We start from the raw sequence: 22,927 nt of genomic DNA on the forward strand, positions 1-22,927 counted from the left end.
TGTGCACCCCTTTCTTCGGATGACACCCCCTCTATTTATTCTCCTTGGGTTTCTTGGACAGCTGTCAAAGTTTCTATTTACATGCCAAAACATCTAAATATGGTAGCTTCTCATCTGCATGATTAATTAGAGTGATATTTCTTGCATATACTTGACTTATGACAAGACACGAGTCTTTCTGTCTTTCTTTCTGTGAGTCAGCGGCGGAGGAAAGTGGCGCGAAGAAAGTGAAAACTATTTCCGCAAAGGGAATATAGAGCTACGATGAATGCGTTCTTAACCAGCGCTAAAGTGTTAGATGAAAAGATTCAGCTGCTGTTGTCGTCAGTGGGTTTCCGCTTTCTGCATATGTTTACGCAGAGGGTGCTAAATATGTGTACTAAATGTGTTTAGATCTATAAATCATCTATAGATCAAAGCAATGAATGTGGGAAGGAGCTAGTTTTTAGGTGAAAGTTATCTTCTAGTGTTTGATTTTGTCTAGTGTTATGAAAAGACTTTAGTAATGTTTTCTTATGTGAAATAAATGAGCTGCGATATTATTTTTAATGTTAAGGCAATAATGATCTAAAGTTTATTACAGATGTTATATTGACTCTGAATCCTTAGTATTTATCTCGGTAAACACCTGCATGTTCGAATAATATTTTTGAAGGTTTTTAGAGCTCTTAATCTCGATACTAAATGGATATCCCATCGGTCTAAATAAAAATGTTGTGTTTAAGAGCCGTAAAAATCAGTGCTAAAAGCTTTCCCTAACGATCTAAATGATTATTCGAGTTGCAGAGTTGCATTTAGCCTATTCATTGCACCTGTGGAACGTTGTGTGGTCCGCCCCGTTATGGAGCCCGTCATGTGTGGGTGTCTTTAATTGCAGCCTCCCTGCCTCGCCTACGGCCAGGCAATGGTAATAAGCAATTCTATAATTTCTGTAAAAGTACAGGCGTAGTTCGCCTTGCACACGGCAAAAATTATAAATATAAATCAAAAATAGTTGCCCGGAACACCCCACCAATGCAGCTGGCAGCTGGGATCCAGTGGGCGAACCAACCGCATCGAGTGGGGAACAAACAAATGTATGAAAATTGCAACAACAAAAATCACAAATTGAATTGTGCAAATATTGCCTCCAGTTGCAGTTTATAATTTATAGATTTTTACATTTCAGGCTGATTTTTCGATTCTGTGCTATGAATGCTGATAACCCAGATTCCGAATCCCAATTCAATGTCATAAGGGCGGGGGCCACGTCTGGAGTCTGGGAGCTGAAATTATGCCCCAATGTAAACAGGGAGCAGCAACAAATATTTGCGCTAACGTCACTGGGGCATCCGTGTGTGCGTAACGCGTATTTATTTCACAATTCCGAGCAATGTAAACTTCAGGGGATATTTATAAACAGATTGGAAACACAACACAAAAACACACACATTTCACAACACCATCCAAGCAGCAGAAAAAGGCACACCAAAAAGAACAGTTTCTTTAAAAAAAAAGAGAAGGGTTGTGTGAGACGCTTCTAACGCGTCAAAACTTTTATACCCGGCACTCAGTACAACATCTGTACCTTAGTGGTTATATGTCAAATTATATATTTTTTCTTCATCTGTCATCTACATCTTTAACACTTCTCAAGCCACCACGCTCCGTAAGCTCGACCCCCTTCCCTAGACCCACACACTGCAAAAAAACAAATATAAGCTGCGGGACGGGGTGGGTTAAAAATCGGAAGAGGCAGAGGCAGAGGCAGAGGCCGCATAATGCAGAAGCAGAGTGTGAATGAGAGAATTTGAAAAAAACAAATATAAGCTGCGGGACGGGGTGGGTTAAGCCACTGGAAATTTATTTCTTCATTGGGGCATAATAATGATCCAATCAAATCCCAATTTGTTGATCTGATAGATATGGTCATTCCCTGCGGAATGGCGTTTTTAGTTTTTTTCAGTATCTTTAGTATCTCCATAATTGTAGATTTGGGAGGTTTTCGCCTTTTTGCGGGGGCGGAAGGGGGCGTGGCTCATTTTTGAAACACACGTGTAACAGTGTGAGCATATAGAAGTCTGGATGCAAAATTTGGTGGCTCTAGCTTTTATAGTCTCTGAGATCCAGGCGCTCGACAAGACGGACGGACAGACATGGCTCAATCGACTTGGCTATTGATGCTGATCAAGAATATATATACTTTATGGGTTCAGAAACGTTTCCTTCTGTGCGTTACATACAACCGTTATTCCCCACAAATACAATATACCCTATTTACTCTTCGAGTACCGGGTATACAAAATATTTCAATTTTATATTGAAATTCAATGCCCAACCATAATATGATTCCAGTGCATTGGCAGGAGGCAGGGGCAAGAGATTACCTATCCAAATGTTATTGCAATCGATTAAGTGAGTATCCCTTACATTAAAGTACAATTCAGAAATAGTTATCGAGGCCAGAGAACACTTGCATTGATGAGAGATTAAGCAGAAACCATTAAATGGAGAGAAAAATCAGAAATCAATTAGCACTTGAGGGAAGGCATTTAGTATTGGGTTTTAAAATTTGTATCTGTTTAGAGTTGTATAAGTAATGAACACAGCTGTTTCGGAACATTAAATATGTGTGATTTTTAAGGTAGAAAAAATGTTAGTGGTACAAAAAAACTTAAAGCTATTGCCATAAGTTAATATTGAAATACTTCAGCGTTACCAATCAAAAACTTTGCGACAAATTGTCAATGCTCCGTTTTACGTATCTAATGCAAACATCCACAAAGATCTGAATATTCCAACCATTAAAGAAGAAATAAAGAAAACTAGTAAGAAATACATCGACAGACTCCACAACCACGAAAATAATTTAGCCTTAAGTCTATTAGACAATAGCCTAACAGTAAGAAGACTGAAAAGATACCACATTCTCGATATCCCTGATAGATAAATTTAACAAACTAAAAAGATGTTATATATAATAGCAGGGCTCATTGGAAAACTGCTATTTCTGTTAATTGAATATTAATTATACAATTTACTTATTGTTTAAAAACAGATTGTAAATATAAAGAGAGAGAAAAAAAAAAAATAAAAAAAAATAAGTTAATCCAAAGTTAGTTTACAAATTTTGGAAACCAATTAAGTACAATGTTTCAAACCTCTAAATACCTTCAAATCGGTTAATTAATGACTAAAAATGCTAAGGAACGGCATGCAGGGGCCTAATTAGTAAATATTCGAGTTGTACAGGAGTTGATTTAGTTTAAATCTTATAATTAGGGTTATTTCTTCAAAGATATATGAAAACTTTCCAAATGTGTCTAAATGATTTATTTAATAACGATTTCAAGCTGTAGCTGAGCTAAAGATATCCCAAAGAGGTTTAATTTGTATACATCCGAAAATGTAGAGCTATTTAAAGCTGAAAATAGTTTAAAAATATCCCCAACATATACTTATCGAAATTATATTACTTTACGGGTCTCTTTTTAACTCTATTTCCATTCATACATACAAATATGACTCTGAATTCTTATCGCAAAAAACAGAACTAACTCTCTTCTCTTTGTTTTCCATCAGATATCGTTTTCGCTTATCGAAAATAGAACAAAATTCTGTACTCGAATGCTGCCACCGAATTGCAGAAATCGAAAACAACAAAGCAACGCAAACGGCAACGCGAATGGAAATGGGAAGGTGCTATTCAACAACATCAACGCTCCAGATGCACTCACACTCACAATCCGATTCACATTCGCATTCGCATTCACTGAAGAGAAACTGACCAAAAGGCGAACAAGCGTCGAACGAGAGAAACAGAAGCTACAAAATAGAAAACGAACCGATGTGATACTTGGAACTAGAAACAACTAAAGTATTGCAGTAAAAAACGTATTGAAATTTACAAAGACTTGAGTGCTAAAAAGACTTGCAAAAAAATAAACTCAGCAGAAGAAAACCCTCGGAAAAAATGGAGCACCTCGATCTAGCGGGTTATCTGAGTAATGCACCCACAACGTGGAACAGTTTGGGCAACAGTTTCGAACAGCAAGGTAAGAGAGGAGGCGCAGATCAGTAGAATGAATGTCTAACTTTGGGTCAGCCCGAGTCCGCCCGAGTCTGTATGCTGAATGCCCTGCCATTATGGGTCTTTATTAATAAATTGCATAATTAAGCGGGCATGAATAATGCCGCAGTAGAGCAGATAAGATCGAGAGTTGCAGTTAAATGGAATTGGATGACAGACAGATGCAGTGGCAGAAGGCAGAAGGCAAAGACAGTGCCAGTGGTAGGGATAGGGATAGGGCACAGGAGAGAGAGTCTGTGCCTCTTTTTCTGCTCTGACAGATTGTCGCTTGGCTTCTTGGATTTAGTTTTGTTGTAGTCACAGCTGGAGATGGTTCTTCCACCCATGAAGATGCGCAAGTGGCAGGCACTGATGCTAAGTGGGGGGACTAAAAGACACAGCAGAAGAGGCGGCCAGACAATTAACTTATCGTTTTTCTGTATCTTTCAGATGCCATTTACTTGTCGAACTCCCGGCAAATGCTGGAGCCCATCATGGAGGAGACCAGCGAGGATGAGGAGCATGCACAAAACAGTTGGAATGGCTACCACGAGCAGCAGCAGCATCGGGGCTCCACTGGAAATTGCGGGGGTGGTGGCTTCTGGAGCTCCACAGAGTCTGAAACCGGTTCCGTAATACGCATTGAAGTGTCAAAAGGTAAGCAAAATGCCTGAACAAATCATTCAGAGCCCGGAGTAATCATTTCAAACTCATTGCAGATATCGATGCCATTTCGGAGAGAGACTTTGCCTGCCCTCCCAAGCGTCCCAGACGCTGCCAGGAGCCCGAGCAGCCACACAGTCTGGAGGATGGTGTGCAAATGCGACTGCATCGCCGCTACGATGCCGAATCGCACAACAGTTTGGAGCGATTCCTGGCCCTGGAGGCCTGTGCCCGGGATAGCTATGGCAGTCAGGGCCAGAGGAGCAGCACAGGCAGTCGTCGTGGCGGAATCTTTGATGATTATTACTCCGACAATGATTCGTTTCACTCGCTGTCGCGCAGCTCCTCGTTGGTGCAATTTGAGTCGCTGGAGCGGCAGCTGACGCTACAGGAGCAACACCAGAGCATGAACAGCCTGGGCAACAGTTCGCCCTCGCTCTTCAACTGCGACATGGGAGGAGCCAGTGCCAGCGATAGCAATCCCGAGAGCAGGCGTGGATCCGCCACCTCGCTGTCGCTGATGAAGCGCTACGAATCCAGCGACGGGCGACTGCATCAGACGTACTTTGAGCTGAACAAACTGAACTTTGAGGAGCAGCAGCGGGAGCTGTTTGCAAAGAACCTCCTCCAGGCGGAAATAAAATCTGATTCCGAGTCGAGCACCAGCTCCTCAAGCGACAGCAGCGGCCACAGCCTGCTGAGCTCCTGCCAGGGCAGCGGAGTGGCGAGTGGCAAGCAGGATGGGGCCGCCTCGCGGCGTATACCGCTCAACTCGGCGGAGAATCTCTCCGAGGATTCCGGCTACTGTGAGCCGAGCACATTGCGACGCGAGAAATCTAAATCCATACCAAAGAATTTCGACAAGCTGTGCGAGGAGGAGGAGGAGCTGCTGCTGGAGGAGTCTGCAACCGTCGTGCCACATTCCAAAAACTCCAATGGCGGACATGATTTGTGTCAGACGAAAATAGTGCAGACGATGGAGACTACAACAACGCCACCAGCAGCAGCAGCATCGGCAGTAGCAATGTCTATGCCCATGCCCATGCCCATGCCTCTCTCTCCGTCCGAGTCTATTAATAGCAGCACGGAGAGAGCATCATCAGCATCAGCATCGCCACTGCCATCGCCCAGTGGATCATCGGCAGCCTCATCGTCGTCCGCCGCCTCGTTCACTTGGCTGCGCAACAGTTTGCCCGACATACGCGAGCCGCGAGGTTCATCGTCATCGCCAACGTCCGCCAACAGTCGCCAGCGCCACATCAACGCCTCCATTGATCCCTCGTCGACGTCGTCGTCGTCGTCGTCGTCCAAGTGTTTCCCAGAGGATAACGATTTACACGGCTACGTGCTGGCCAGTAGCGGAAATCCACGTTGCAGTGGGAGTAGCCGCAGCAGCAGCAGCTCCTCCTCCTCCGCAGACTGCTCCCCGGTCCTTGGGGCCACTTCCCTGCCCAACGAGCTGCAGCAATTGGGACGCCGCCGAGCGCGAACGCGCCACAATCGTCCAGCGACACGGAACTGCCACAGCAACAGCAGCGGTGGCAATAGCTCCAGCGAGGAATACGACTTGGAGGAGGAAGAGCGTCGCGACGACTTCTTCCTGGACTTTTGTCAGCTGCCAAGGATACGCAGGAGCTGCAGCTGGAACGTGGGCAAGAGAGGACTCGGAGGAGGGGCCGCCTCTTCTGCTGCTGCAGCATCCTCCGGCGCGGGTTACATGAATGCCAGCTACCAGAATTTAACACTTTTGGATTACACAGACACTCAGCCAGAGGCGGAGGATCTGCAGAGGAACTCTAAGCGAAGTCTAGCCACAGCGGATCCCCTGGAGAGCCAACCCCTGGCAATGTCTGATAGGAGCAGTCAACCCTTGGAAATGTCCAACCGGAGCAGTCTGTCCGGCGGGGAGTACGAACAGATCATCTGCAAAGGCAACTTTTTGTTGGATGAATTAAGCAAAATCTACGACAAGAATGTGTCCATTCTGAATGACAGACCAGCAACAGCAACAGCAGGAGCAGTGGATCAGGTGGATTCCTGCCAAAAATTGGAGGAGCCAGAAGAACCCCCCCAGGTGCAGCATGTCCAACTGACGATTAGGAAGCCACCGCCACGCCAGAAGAGAGTCAGTGCAGAGGCCAATCCCACGTCCACACCCACACCCGCACCCACACAGAGACCCAATCTGCCTCCTGCTGCTGTGCTGAGCTTTTCGAGTTTCGGCAAGACCTTCGATCAGGATCCCACAAATCTACGCACCTCCTATGCCCAGTCGCTGGAGCAGTGCAATTTCGATGCCCAGGAAGTGAGCCCCACGAAGGTGCCGCCACCCAGGGCGCTGCCCAAGAGGCGCTTCCAGTCGCAAGCGGCGGCGGCCAAGCAAAAGAACCTCGTCAGCAGCACACCCAATCTCTCGGCGTACGACAACAGCAATGGGGAGACGGAGGATGACATCTATGTGAGCAGTGCCCACACATCAATGCACCAGTTGCCACAGTCGGCGAATCAGCCCAAACCTTTGGGCATACTCCTGCCTGCCGGCTCACGGAACTCGTTCAGCAAGGAGGTGAGCTTCTGTCCAGTAGTCAGCAAGTACTGCTGGCAGGAGCAGTCGTCGGAGGAGCCGCCGGAGGATCCAGGACAGGGCAGCGACACTCCCGGCCACTCTGACGACGATGATGAGCTAATGGATAATGTGGACGCCACTGTAATGCACAATACCAAAGAGAATGAGAACATAGCGGCGCGCTACAACCAAGAGCAGCAGAAAAGAGAAGCACAGCCGGAAGAGAGCGTAGTGGTCGAAGTGAGCATCGAGGTGGAAGAGCGCGAAACAGTCGAAGAGCGGGCAACAGCAGAAGAGAGGTTAGCCACGATCGCAACCGCAGAGAGCGAGGCCGAAGAGAGCGATGACAACAACGAAAACATCGCAAACATCGCAGCCGTAGCCGCTGCCGCTGCCGCTGCCGCTGGCGTAGCCGAACTCGATTCGGAGCCCCGACACGAGCCCGTTTCAAGCACAGCATTCATTCTCGAACAAACACGCGTAGCGCAACCATCGCAATCGACACCGTTATCGACATCGACATTGCCATCGCCTTCGCACTCTTTGCCGTTCTCCGCCAGTCGTGATACCGCGCCCCCTCTGCGTCCCCTAAGCCTACATCTACCGATCCTTAGTGAACCGCCCACCAACCGCGCCCACCACATACTCTACGCCTCCCAGCAGCTGCTGCAGCGCTACGACGAGGAGGAGCCACACGAGCGCGAGGATCGCCGCCAAATGGCACCCGCCGCCAGTGGTTCAGTGGAGTCGCCCACACAGCAAAAGGGTGGAAAGTCGCCAGGAAAAACAGACGACAAGCACCCGAGCTCCAAGAGTTTCCTCTCCAGATTCGCCAATGGCCTGCGCTTCTCCTTGAGGCGCAAAAAGAAGCAGCAACAGCAGCAGCAGCAACTGGAACATAAGCCTCCGTTAACAAAGGCAGCACCCGTGAAGGCCACCAAACAACAGAGCAATGGAAAGTCAGCAGACTTTATACACATACCCCTGAAGCCGCCAAGGAGTGCGACATCCAATGCCCAGACGCTGGACGACAGCAATGCCTCGGAGGCCAGTACAGCGAGTGTGCACAGTGGCTCGACTCTGGCTAAGACATCCACATTGCAGAAGGTGGTGACCGGTAAGCCACCGCTGCCCAAACAGCCACCCAGATTGACGCATGCGCCTCCGCCAATGGTGCCACAAATGGTAGCAAGTGCTACCCATGCCTCGGAGGCTTTGTTGTGCGCCGAACGGGAACAGTATCGCGAATTTGCGGACCAGTTGTCGGCGGGCATGCAAGCGGCGAGGATGCGGGACACCGAGTCGCCCTCGCGGGCCACCGTTGCCCAAAAGACGCAAATGTTCAATCAGCTGGTCGCTGGAGCCGGTCCCGGTGCCGGAACGCGCCCAACAATAGTCACTGCCGTACCCGTGCAAGTATCCCCCGTAATGGATGAGGATGATGGATCCGGTAAAATGGGCCTGATTGAGACGAATCTGGACACCCACGAGACGGTCATCTCGGGCAAAACACGCTCCCTGATGGACATCACCTGCAATCCATTGAGCCAGCCCCACAAGAGGTATCTGGTGAAGCGTCTGAATGTGACCAGTGCCGCCTACGATGTGGATGTGGACGATGACCTTCTCGATGGGGATGTGGTAGTCAATGGACACCGCATCAAATCCTCGCCAGCTGCAGGCGGCGTACAGATAGCATCCGTTAGGAGGCCGCACAAGAGCATGGAGTTTCTGTTGGATAAAGAGAATCAAAGGAATGTTTTGGTAAGTACCACAGCCACTCCCACTGCCCCTCTTCCACCCTTATATTTTTTTGGGGGCTGTTGGCAAACTATTTCGTTGTCACATTCGTAGTTTTTATGCCTTTTGTCTGGCACTCCAGCCAGCAGCAGCAGCATTATCAACCCTTAATGGTTGGTGTAGCACGTATTTGGGGCATGCCGCTCCCATCTTTTGGGTGGGAAATCTGTTGTTTTGTGAAGAGGTTTATCAGCTAGAAGCAGACTTTTGCTGTTAAACGTTCCATTCGATGGTGTAAATTATTTCAATCATGCAAATATTTGAAATTTCGAATTTCTATGAGTGCTTATTAATATTGGTGAAATTGTAACTAAAAAACAAAAACAACGTCATCCAATTTTTAATTTTGATTAGATAATGTCTTACAAAGAAAAACAAGACCTCCTTCATTTCTTGTTTGATTTTTTGTGTTCGTTTAATCGATTAAGGGCTAAAATCGGTTTGATTAGATAAATATTTGTTTTGGAATTGATTCCAAATAGGAATAGTGTACGGTGTGTTTTTTTTTATCAATTACCCCTGTGGAATCAGAACTTCCATTCCCATCAGAGCACTTCCAATTCGTTGATTCTTCCTTTGGTTTGCTTTTGCCCCCGATTACTGCTGTCATTATGTGTTTTCCTTTCTGTTTTTCCTCGTCTTTTTTTGTACTCTGTGCAAAAGGCACGAACAAATTATGCAAACGATGCAATCTTTCTCGTGAAGCGCACTGCTGCTGCTCCCAAAGTTTGTTCCCGTTTCCGCTCGACAGGCGAGAACGGGCGACTTTGATCTTGTCTTTCGGGGGCATTATGGATGTTAATTGATTTGAGCGGAGAGAGAGGTGCAGAACCAACCAACACCCCCATCGAAAATGCTCAATGAACTGTGACAACTTTAATACGAGTTCCTCGAACATTTCCTCACGCTTTTCTTGGTTTTCCGTCTTTGCGCCTTCCATTTTCGATAGAAGAATACCCTTTATCCTTTATCCTTTCAACCTCTGTCCAAGGCTTAGCGCTGACTGAGGTTTAAAGAGGTTTATTGACTCTCGTGACTTTATTCTTTAATTTTGATTTATTAGGCGACAAATTCCATTCCCCACAGTGCATGATTGCCTGCATGCCTGCCTTCATTCCCCCTTCCCTCCATAATCCTTGAACGCATAAATCAATGGGTGATGTTGTTTTTCTCGCCTCTCAGCCGCAGCCTCAGTCTCAGTCTCACATTTTCCTCAGTTTTCTTGGGCGCTTGGTGCGTTTTTTATGGCTCCTACAAATTACTTGCTCGATGATGATGCCCCGGCGATGCCGCTGCCTGCCACAGAGACAATGACCACTTGACCTTAGTTTTCGTAATATCCGTGTATGTGTGTGTTTGTGGTTGTGTGTGTGAATGCCCCCGAGTCGTGTCCGTGCCCCACCGCGCCCTTATGCTTCTGGATGGCCTTTGTTTTCTGCGGGCTCTCACATTTTCCCTGCCTGTTTTTCTCTCTCTTTCTCATTACGTTAATTGAGTCGATGTAGAACGATGGGCGTTGAGGCATTGGGGCGATGGCTTTTGTTTAATAACGAGTGAAAAAGCCCTACAGTTTTCGGTCAAACCGTCGGGTTTCTTTTACTTTTGCGGATAGTAAGTCCGGATGGGCTTGGGGTGGTGGTTGGGTGATGGGTGGTAGACCCAATTAACTCGCTGTTTACTTTGCACTTTTTTGCTCGGCTCTGACCCATTAACATCATGGCTTAAAGAGCAGTTTTGGCTAACACCGTGTTATCATTTTTTTCTGGGGGCATGGAGTCTGCGCATGTTGTGTTTCATTTGTCTTTAATTATAGTTTCAATTTAAAGTTTGCCTTAGCCTTGGCAAAGTCCAAAAGATGGAAATTATTGATGCACAAAATTATTATAGAGTTGGGACCCGGAATCCATTCATCCACTTTTTATTTTGTATCATTTTCGATTATTCAAAATGGTTATTCATCAGTCAACATTTTTCCTGAAAAAGATAAAGAATCAGAAGATATATGGTGCAATATTTAATGAGGAAAATTTCTCTAATATAATTATACCTATATCTTTTTTTTGTATACCTTGGAAAAATCTCAAATTTAATTATATTTTTTGTTGACGGCGTATATAAAAGGCTGAAATATTTGGTGTGCTTTTTATGATGGCCCATGTCTGCTAGCATTTTGTATGTAAGATACACATCTATGTTGAGCTTTTCGTTCAAGTTTTCCACTCACGTACTCTGATATTTTGTTGTAGAAATCGCCTGTTCGTGATTAATAAATATAATGAAATATGTCATATAATAAACAAAACCCTTAGGGGTCTCCAAAGGTTTTGTAATGGAAAATGTAGAAATTGTCAATAACAGAAGTTTTTTAAAAAGTAAAAGTTGGTTGCAAATACAAAACAAAATGGGTGTGGTGTGGTACAATATGCCATGCAATTTTTGAGTGGATAAATTCATGTGAATTATGACAGCCACGAAGGGCATTCAAATCTCGACTTAACCAAACTTTTATATCTGTACCTCTTCCACTTTTTTCTGTTTGCCTTGCCTTGTAAAACAGAAACAGAAAAACTGTTAAGCTGCGCCTTCTTTTTTTCTTCTTTTGTGCTGCTTCTCTTCTTAGTTTTCTTCGAATTCGAGTTGGTCTTGGACTTGGACTACTCCTACGTCTGTCTGTCCTACGTCCCCACTTAATGCCAAAACTTTCGCCTTGATTTCCGCTCAAATCCAAAAACTATTCCAATCCCATGGAAATTGAGCTCACTTCTCGAGCTCTGTCTGCTGTCTGCTGTCTGCTGCCTGCTCTTGCGGAAATTTGTCGCTGCTGCGCCCGAGAGTTGTCATGTGAATAATAATACTAAAAAAATAATTACGTGAGCGAGTACAAGAAAAAGAAAGCAGAGCTAAAGAAAGAAATGATGATGATGGTGTGGCTATGGTGGTGGGGATTCCTGGGTGGCCCCCTGCTCACAACAAATAAATTTTAATTAAAATTTTCATTATTTTCACATGTAATGTAAACAAATTCAATGTCTGTCTGTTCTTCCGATAAGAACAAGAGTCCCGGAGAACACCAGAACAGCAGATTGTGTGTGTTGTCTCCCTGCTGGTAATCCTTCTCTCTCTGTCTGTGGATGAACCCAGGAGGGAAGGCAAGTGTGTCACTCGCTGTGGAGAAAAGCTTACATCTGGTACCTAGAACTTATTGTTGATGGAAGAGGGTATATTGTGGCTAAGAAGAAACATGTAGCTTGTAGAAAGAAAAAAATAGTTGGTTTTTGGTATTCCGTATTTAGGAATAATTCCAAGTAGAGTACTGGTTTCATATGTTACTCTTCCAAAATAGATACCCCATAGGGTATCCCATAGTCTATGCACGCATGGCGAAGGTGCTCTTACACGACATTCCTTTTGGTCACTCCGCCTAAAAAAAGAAAGCATAAAAGCAACAACTACTAAAGCGTAAACCAACAAACTACGTCTCTATTTATTTGCTTATCTTTTCTTGTACAATTTTCATGTTTTGCTGATAAGAAACACCGAACACCGATGACACCAGGCGACATTACTAATACTAATGCTAAGGTTCAAACTAGCGGTGCTTCTACGTCACCCTCTCTTTCTCTACCTCTCTCTCTCTGTCTGTCTGTCTTGTCTCCTTCTCCACCGCCCTTTACTCACTCACAAAAATAGTTTGCTAATGTGCCTCAAAAAAACGGTTCTTTATTTCTATTGTTTTTGTGCGTGTGGATTTGTTGTTCTCTGTGCTCCTCAAATATTTGTGTGTTGTTTTAATTCTTGATTCTTATTCAGTTTATGGGCCGCGGACGTTGTAAAAGCTGAAGATGGAGGCGAAAGCATACATAGGTAATGAGTGGGGACCGCTTGGAGGTGTGCCAAAATTAAAATAAAGAGGAGAGAAGCTTTACAAGGAAAACAATCTGAAGAGTTTACTTAACAGAACTAATTGAATTATCTACTGCATTTTCTCTGTATGTTCTTAATCGATTACTCCAGCTCAAAGTACATCAATAGAAGGTGCAGCATTGCAAATGAGCACGCACAAGCCAGATCGACTGTAACGTAAGCCTCACCTGTATCTGCGTATGCCTAACCGTGTGTAAATACACCCTCTTCAGAGGCATTCTGAAGGTAGCGCAGCAGTTCTGTTATACCTGGTTTCTGTTACTAATGCAAAGGAATCTGTGCGCATACACACCCTTAACAGAGTACTAGAGTGATTGCTGCAAATGTAATCTTCCAACAGAGCTCTTAAGATTGCCCAGGTTATGTTATCTGCGTAGTCTCTCTTCTGCTGCTGCTACTATTACAACTCTCTTGCGATCTGGCGCTCTCTTTGATTTACACTCTCGGCCAGTTTCGATGTTTTCGTGGTTTTACCTGTTTCACTATTGCTTATCTCTATAGATGGACGGTTTTTGAGGAACCGCCTAAACAATTTCTTTGCCATATTGGTAGCAATTTGTTTTGCTTGAACGATTGAACCTTCCCCCTCTCCCTTCCTTTGCTTTTTCCCCTTCTCTATTCGAAGTTGTCAAAGAAAATTGTCTACAGGAAAAATACCTGGAAAATGTAACCTGCTTGCGGAAAGAGCCAAATTGTAAAATATTTGGTACAAGAAATACTTTGAAACCGCTTTCTAATGGTAGTTTCAAAGTCTCAGCAGAGTAAATTAATTAAAATAGTTGGGCATTTAGTGGATTGTCGGATTGTTAAATTGTTGGATTGTCGGGGGCTCTGAGATCACTGATCAGGCATTTCCATTGTCCCTGAGCGACTGTAATTTATTCAAATTAAAACGGAATTTTGACTTCCATTTAAGGCAGACACTCGCTTCACGCAACATTGAGCGTGCTGGTATGACTTTTTACCCCGTAACACTGGCCTCTTGCGATATTAGACCAGGCCTCCCGCAATACTTCGCGCCTCCCACACACGCCTCTCGCAATATTGCCTCTGGGTCGCTCTACTTAAGAGACACTCGTCTCCAGCTTTAATTGTTAGCAACACTCACATCTCGTCACATTAACCCTGGGGTCTCTGAGGCAGCAGGAAATTTAATTAATTTAAAGTCCATTTTGCGGTTTGCCGTTGTTTAGAGCCGCTTGATTTTTATTTCATTTCGAATTTACGCCACAATTTATTTTTCACACTCTTTTAATTTCGTTTTGCATTTGTTTTTCGCAGCGTTTTTCATTTTTCTTTTGTGTTTTTTCCATCACGGTTTTCCTTGCGTAAACACCATTTGTTTTTCCAGAACGCAGAAATGGGGGACGGCACAGTGGGTTTCAGTGGGTGGCTTGTACTTTGTGAGGGATTACAAAAATTGAATTATATTAAGCTGAAATGATCTCAAATTATCGCCTTATTTTCAAAAAGTGGGAGAGACCTTTGGTCATAATGTAAAGTGGATAACTTTTGTGCCACAACTCGGCATCATCCTCGACCTTGCTTAGTACTCGATTTACTGTCCATTGGGTGTGTCCGTCCATCTTTCCAAATCGTTTACGTCGAATGTTTGGCCTTCGGTGGGAACTTGTTTATAGGCGGCTTTCCGTTCAGAGATCACTCTGGTGGGTTCCGCCCCTCAATCCGTTTTGGATATACATGAAATGGGGCACTTTGTCTATTGCTTTTGGCCATTTCGATGCGATGAGGCTAAGCAGATTTTTTGCGGCTATCTATAAACACAACATTTGTGGCTTTTTTGAGATATGTACATAGGTGGAATTTGTGGCTGTTTCACACATGCTTTCCCCTTCAAGAAGTCTCTTAAACTCTAAGCAAGTATGCAAATATTTTGACTTTATTTATTTTCTGATTTAATATCATTTAACGCCTACAAATTGCCATTTAGCCTGCTTTTTATCCGGTGACTTGGGCTCCCCTTTGTGCATAAAATCGTCTACGATCCACTTGACTCATCAGAAAAACAGATTCCGAATTATATAAAGCAAATCCCCACCGATTGTCTGTTGTTTACGCTTTTTCTTTTATTATTTTTTACGATGGATTTTAAAAGCATTTTTTACACATAGTAGCCAGTGCAAATTTTCACATGCCGTTAATTATTCGAGACGAGTACGAGAGTATCTACGATTATTTTTGTAGCATTTGCAAAATATTTTTGTGTGCAAAGTGAACTTGCGATATTCCATTCCAAAAATAAACGAACCGAAAAACCATCCATAAACGTACAAAACCTCCTCAAATATATAGGAATTTAAGCACACGAGTTTCAAGTTTTTGTTTATACGAATTTTTGGATATTTTGGATATTTATTCGCCAAGTGGATGGTACGGGCGCACCCTAATCTTCAGAGTCTTTTTCCGAGTCGATTCTGCTTCTGATTCCTTTTTCTATTTTTATTGCGTGCACAGCCATCTGTGTTTTTCGTATAATACAAAAGATACAGATACACACAGAGATAACATTTAGCATATAGAATATGATTCAGTACCCCTTCTGCTGCTGCCGATTGCTGACTAATTTATGCATGGGCGACAACAATGCCACCAGCAAAGTCCAATTACTGTCATGATTATGTGACACGACTGTGGTTCTATAATTTCATATCGCCCACAGTCCGTTGGCTGCATTTGGCTTTCCCACTAATTATTTCCACAGACTGCAATTCCCACCAACCCAATCGAATATGGCATTTAGTTTAAGTTTTAAATTAAATTTCAAACCATTAAATATGTTTAATACCATTGGAGAAAGCACAGGAACCACTAGAATCCTTCTCTTTTGAGTGCCTTTCAAGGTTTAGGCTTACAAATCCCATCATCCAGTGCATGCGGTAGTTTCTGGCAAAAATATGATGAGAATGAAAAGAGTAAAGAGTGAAGCAAAAGCTATGGGAAATCTCGAGCAAAAGGTTAAAGGACTTTATTATGCCGCGAACGGGAGCGGATGGGTGGCGGGTGGGAGCCGCATCCTAGTCGTTGCTTGAGCCTCCTCTGCTGAAGCTAGTGGCCTTAAAAGTCAACTGCCTGGAAGCAGAATAAAAGCTGAAGTGGTGGCCAAAAGGAGCGACGACTACGAGCCAGAAGAGAGAGACAGTCAGTCGACTGAGACTGTCGCTGTATGTGGATGTGTGCTTAATTTGGCCTGCTGCCTTCTGCCGGCTGCAATGTTGGTGAACTTTTAAACCGTTTAAATGTAGGCTTATATGGGGCCTGAACGGCTTGAAAGATTGTGAATGGCATGGCAGGAAGATGGCATGGTGTTTGTGTAAGTACAAAAATTGGTTTGACAGTATGTCACTATGAGGAATCATTGGGAATCGTAGGGAAATTGCTTGTCTAATAGTGTTGCAGAATCAAGCTATGAAGCGGACGAAATAATGCAATATTCTTTATAATTGCTCTAAAAGTGAACAATAAATAGTTTTTATCATTTTTATAGCCATTCTAAAAGAGCTGGTACCAGCTGTCATACTTTATACAGTCGTATATATCAGTTAGATATGACACAGCCGCCATCAAATAACACAATATTCGTATAGCAGTCAATGTCAGACTAATTATCCCAAAGATAAGGTGCACGACACTGTCTATAAATGTGTGTTTAATTGAATAATACCTTACTATGGAATTAATATGTTTCTAGAAGAGAAAAGAAAAGGGGAAGAAATCTCTCTGAAAAGATCTTGCTGTGGAGGGGGCAGTTCTCTCTAACAGAAATATCCATACATTTTTTTAATTAATAGAGAGAAATCTCCTTTAAAAAAAGAGAAATCTCTGAAGAAGAGATCCGACACCTACATAGTGCTTCTTACCTTGTTGCTTCCACCAATCCGAAAGCGTTCTCCTGCCACCTACATGAAATACACGATAATGACGAACAACCGTTTCATAACAGTGCCAATTTGTGGGTCATACGCCTAGGCAGGCAATCAAAAAAGTAGTACAAGTGCTGCCCACATTCCAAAACACCTTCCAGACTGCGAATTTACATACGAGCCAGACCTCAACTATCAGTGGAAGCGCACTGAAGAGAACTAAAAAACAGCAACGATAGACGAGGCATTCGACATTCTATTCCATGCAAATATGTACCTAAAAGATATATATTTATGTGTGTGTGTGTGTGTGGTATGGCAATGGCCCGTAAATTAAGCTAACGATTTTCATGGCAAACCCGAATGCTAATTGGAAAATGAACAGAGAACCAGAGAACCAGAGAACCGAATTCAGCAGCAGAAACAGACCCAGAAGAAGAGAGTGTCAGCTGTCGCTCTGGTTTCCTCTGTGTGTCCACCGTACGATAACGATAATGCACACCTGCCTCGGCGCTCAGACTAAAAGGAAAGAGAGACAGAGAGAATGAGACCAAAACTAAAGACTCCAGAGAACACCCTCAAAGCAGAACAACCGGCAAACAAATAAAGCGCACTTCCTTTTTCCGCCCACAATGTATACACATCATCTCCTCCTTCCATCTCTTTTTCCCCTCTAGTGCTCGCTTTTCCTGTTCTATAGTACTCTCTGATGCATTCCAAAAATAGTTTCCCCGTTTTGGCATTTTCAAATAAATCACATTTTAATGTGCGCCACACATCTTTCACTCCCAAAGATTCCCGTTCTCTCTGGTTATTGCCAGCAGCATCAGCAACAATCTCGTTTTACCTTCAACATGTGCCACATGCCACACGGAAGAGCGATCCGAGAGAGGAGAGAGGGCGGCACTGGTCCGTGGTTTTGGGAATTGTGTGCCGGTTATGTAAAATGCATCCCATATGCGGGAGAATAGTTTGGGGCTCAAGTGTGTATGTTGGGGATTTCCACTTTTGCTATTTGTACGCCGCCCTGCTCTTTTATTCCCCCGGAAAATGTTTGAAGGACATTACAAAAATGGATTGTCCTCGAGTGTTTAGGCATTCAGGGCATATGAAGGCCTGGGGAATCGTTACTGCACTCTGAATCTCAAGTTTCATTAACGGGTGTGTGATCTCTCACCGAATCAGGCATCTTTCAACACCTTTTGTAGGGGGAAAACTCTGAGTTTTTCATCACTTGAGTGATGGGAGTGTAAATATAAAGAATCTCACACGTGAAACTGATTTCCTTAAGTGGAATTTTTGAAGATGTTTTCTGTAAAATAACATTCAAATGTTGATTCTGTTTATTTTATTCGAAATTGAGTCCATTTACTTATGGGAAATTTTAATTGAAAATTGAATGAGAAAGAGTAATCAAACATATGTACCTCCACTGCGCTCAAGTTATATTTGAATTGTGGAAGGAGCATTCGTTTTGCCACATGCCACATGGTACGTACAAGTGGGATAGTGGTCCCAAAGCATTTAATTTACACATTTCCTTGGGGTCTCTGTATGCGTGGGTGTTTTCTGTCGAGAGGGACACATGCAAATGAGACCCAAAACAGAGAGAACGGAGTGCCGAAATCATTATCAGCCAGCCAGAGAGGCATCAGGCGTCCCACCCCGTTTCCCAGGCATTCCAAAACAATTAAGAGCAAGTAGGAACGTTTTTGAGACGCTTCGTACGCGTCACACCTTTTATACCAGTAAATCTGTACCTTAGTGGTTTTTTTTCTTCGAATTTACAATTTGTTCTACATCTGCCATCATTCTACATCACTTCTCCCGCCAGCACGCCATTTTCGCAAGATGCCCTTCCCCAGTGACGCACACTGCATGAGGCAGAGTGAGGCAGAAAGAATGACAACAAGAAGCAAGCACACGCAAGCATTCTGTGCTTTCGCACATTTCGCCGACCACAAATTCAATATACCCTATTTACTTTTCGAGTACCGGGTATGAGAAGGTCAGGGCTGTTAAGTTATGTTAAGTTCAACGGCGGACGACAGCTGATTCATCAGTGAACATATGTATATCCCGCAGCATTTATGTATATGTCTATGTATTGCTGTTCCACTTGGATGGATTGTGCGTAGAGATAGCCCTGGCTCTATCTCTCCCTTGGGGCTCCGTCCCTCATTAGTCGTACGCTCGAGTCAGGCAGGCGTGAAATGCGTTTGATAAATGCATGGCACGTGTGTTTTTAGAAGAGGAAAAGCCTATTACATTTACAGTTTCCAAGTGGCAGAACCCTATATAATATTCCAATGTGTAGAGCCGTACTTGAGTTTGAGTTTGGGAGTTCTATTCATATTTGGCCCCAACATTCGAATTGTGTTTTTTGTGGCTTGTCATCAAGCAAAACTGGCTAGAGTGCCACTTCACATGACACAACGCCTCCAGACATCCACACTTTGCCCCTCTTTCTGACTGTCTGATTGCTTTTTTTGCCCATGCCCCATGCCCATAATTACCTGACATGTTTGCCTAATTGCAACTGCAACAGGAAGCGGTAGAGAGACAGCGTGGCAGACACAGAACTGCACTATACCCGTAGCCCATAAACATAATTATGCCTGAGANTAAGTGAATTTTGCCTTGGACTTGTCGATCCCATCCCGAACCCGTTTAAAAACCCTTGTTTTATTCCGCCTTCCCGCCCCCCCGGGGAAAGGGGGGGGGGGGGGGGGGGGGGGAGAGCTTACCCCACAGGGGTAACTTCCATGGAAACAGATGAGGCAACTAGGCAACAGTTGCCACTCCTCCGTTGTGGCAGTGTCAATCCATCAACAACAGCAAGCGGAGGAGTCACTGACCCCCGAGTGGAGGGTGACCACAGCGACAGTGGCACTGTCGTGCACCCTTGTGTTCCTGAGGCAGGTGTTCCCTTCCACCGAATGAATGAATATGAACACAACTCAGTGAGGCACAAAAGTTTATGCTTGCCGCAAAAAAATTGCTGTGCAAGTAGCAAATGGGTTGACCAGGGTTAGGGTTAACCTGGGTCCACAACATGGGGGTTGCAATTTCAAACTGTATTCCATCTACAGGTAAATAACTTACCCTTCAAGCCACAACTTAATGGCGGCTATTGCCGTCTACTTAAATCGAAACGATCCAAGTGTAAAATGTTTGTGCTCAGGGATTTACACATCTAGAGTTTGCAGGAGAGTTTCATCAGAGATTGCAATTGTCTTCATGATTCTTAGAATTATTGCAATTTACTTGGTCAGAGACAATGAATAAAGTATATAATAAATTTCAGTATATAATTAATACAGAAGAATCCCTATTTTTAGAAAAGTTTTATGGATTCCAAGTACCATTTACAATAATTAAACCATTAAGTGTCGCATTGCAAGCAGAGATGAGCTGGGCTAAGAACAATTATTTATTTTCAATGAAGATTACAACTGACATATCAGTGCAGGAATAGTATAGAACTTATATCCTCTGAAAGATTAAACATTTGATCAACCAAATCATTCCAGGAACACTCAACTAATGGAGATTTTTAATTATGAATCACAACATTTGCAGTTTTACGAGGTCTAATTTAGTTTCTAGAACCTGTATATGTACGTGTATGCATTTGAGAGTCTCCTCTGTCTGTACGATCAATGTACGACCTCCAGAGTTGCAATTGTCATGTTTTGTGTCCCACATTCGTGCTCATTGAGCGATACGTACAGAGATTGACCCAATGGCTTATCAAAGTTGATTCATTCACTCAATTGTTGAAATTGCTTGATATATCCGCTCTACTGTTCTGTACTCCGTTTGGATTCAGCATACTAGATCTATATGGTGTTCTGTATACTTTTTTTGTGGCTGAAATTAATTTATTCGGACAGCCAGAACGAAATGGTTTATTTATCCACCAAAATATTCAAGGTCATTTATGTATTATACTCCCATCAGAGGTCTTGCTCCCTCGCTGTCCCTTTCTCTATTGTGGTCCCTGGATGATTGATGACATCTTTCAATTACAGCAACTTCGACTAATCATAGCAAAATTGTGTTTTTATTTTGTGTTGTGGAAAACAGAGCCCTGAACAAATTATTTCATGTTTATTTATAAAACTCAAGCGAGCAATTGGCAAACCTTCTGCTGACTTTGACAGAACTACTGCGATCGTATACACAGATATATGTATAAATATATAGTATATATCGCTGTGGAATGAACAAATGAGAGATAACCCAGAGGTTCGATTCAGCTGTGGAACTCGATTTCTGTTGACTTTGTGCAATTTGTGTTTGTCTTGTGTTTTTATTTTTATTGTAATAGAACTCGTTTGCTATTTGTTGTTTATTTATTTAAATTCCAGTCGCGACTTTTGGCGTTATGTGATATGTATATCCATTGAGTCAGACGCTTTCGCTTACGCAATGATTCGATCGTCAAGTGGAGGCAAGATGAGGCAAGCACATATGATGTGCCCGATTACAAGCGAGGGTTTCTGGAGAATATTTCGTAGATTAAATGACAAAAAGGATGGAGGAGTTCTTAGGGGTTCCCAATTGTAGTTTGTTCTCTGATAAATCCCTTAAAAACAGAAGACAGAACAGAATTACCTAGGTACGAATTTCAAAACATTCACTTTTGCTCGACTATTTCTTACTGAAACTTCTGGAGATCTTCTAGCCAAACATTTCCCCATTCCAAATCTCGTGTCATAAGCTAGCTTCGAGCCTCGACACTCCATTGGCCTTAACGCTGCTTGGGATGATGTCAGCAATTAGGCTTGATTAACGCCACAGTCCCAAGTGCCAAGTGCCAGTCCCAAGCACAGCCACAGCCGCAGAGCTTAAGGCAATTAATTCCAATTGCCAAATGCCCCATTGAGAATTATGTAAAGACGCACTTTACCTCGTAGTTTTCCTATCTTTCTGTCTCTCTCCTTTGCAGTCACTGAGTCAGCATTGGCGGCATAGTTTTTCCTTTTTTGCCTCTTGGGCGAATGGCGAAAATGTTAAGGTGCTACGAACTCCCACTGACCGAGTGGCCCCAAGAGATACAGAGAGAGAGAGAGAGGGAGAGTGAAAGATCTTGTCGTTTATCTGCCGTTTGCCGCATGCCACAAATTGTTTCCCTGTTGAAAAGTTAATTGTGCATCAGTTTTCATTTCACTTGGCCCATTGCCCACAAAGCAAAGCAAATAACAGCAACGGCAGCAATGCAGATACTTGGCTGTTTCTTATTTAATTTAAACACAAATTCAATTTCGATTTGGATTCTCAATCTTCTTTGCCTGCGTCACATACGAGCCCTCCTCACGTTTACTCTGAATCACTTTGCCACTCTGTGGGTCATGTGGGGCGTGTGGCGGCGCCTTATGTTCAATTTCAATTAGGTTACATATAGTATATTACGGAGCAGTACCCCCCGTGAAAGCTCCGCTGATAACTAAACAGAATTGGAGTGAATATTCGTTACCAAAGCCACGGCGGAATCGCCAGAGAAACACGCGCCTTTTGTGGTAGCTTTTTTGTCGCTTTCGTGGAAGCGGTGAGAGAATTACTCAACAATGGAAGGCAGCGGGGAGGGGACACATTCAAATTTGCAAAACAAAATTTTAGCTGCAATCACACTTTAATTTCACTGGCATTTTCAAGATTTTTGCACGCATTCTCAAACGCCTCTGCCTCTGCCATAATAATCTGTAGATTGTTTTTCTGCGTGGGGGCGGCAAGCCTCAAGTGCAATTTTCAAGCAGTGCAGGCGATCAGATTCTCTACAGAGACAGCGCAACAGAAAGAAATTTGCTGGAAAGAAAGCCATAAAAGGTCGCCAGAGTAGAGCTTGAGTGTGCGATATTGGATATACTACGAATGTGAATGTGAATGCGAATGCGAATACGAATACGAATACGAATACGAGTGAGGCCGCCATGTGCCATTTATCATCAAAGCCCCGTCATTCATGGGACGACGACTCTATTCTCATACACTCGTAGAGACAATTGCAAACAGAGAATCAGAGAAAAGTATAGGCAAGAA

General features: G+C 43.7%; 1 protein-coding gene across 6 annotated transcripts in view; it reads left to right on the forward strand.

The window, feature by feature from the left end:
- Nucleotides 1-22,927, forward strand: part of LOC117588055 (serine-rich adhesin for platelets) — a 58,658-nt gene that overhangs the window by 18,070 nt on the left and 17,661 nt on the right. For all 6 annotated transcript variants that reach the window (XR_004574092.1, XR_004574091.1, XR_004574093.1 and 3 more), the window contains exons 2-4: nucleotides 3,562-4,034; nucleotides 4,499-4,705; nucleotides 4,768-9,041. Coding sequence is in view for 3 of the 6 variants with exons in the window: in XM_034279111.1 (XP_034135002.1) it covers nucleotides 3,953-4,034; nucleotides 4,499-4,705; nucleotides 4,768-9,041 (4,563 nt within the window). In the remaining 3 variants the exon portion in view is untranslated. The remainder of the gene's footprint in view (nucleotides 1-3,561; nucleotides 4,035-4,498; nucleotides 4,706-4,767; nucleotides 9,042-22,927) is intronic.

This window comes from Drosophila guanche, unplaced genomic scaffold (genome assembly GCF_900245975.1).
Source record: "Drosophila guanche unplaced genomic scaffold, DGUA_6, whole genome shotgun sequence".
NCBI lineage: Eukaryota > Metazoa > Arthropoda > Insecta > Diptera > Drosophilidae > Drosophila > Drosophila guanche.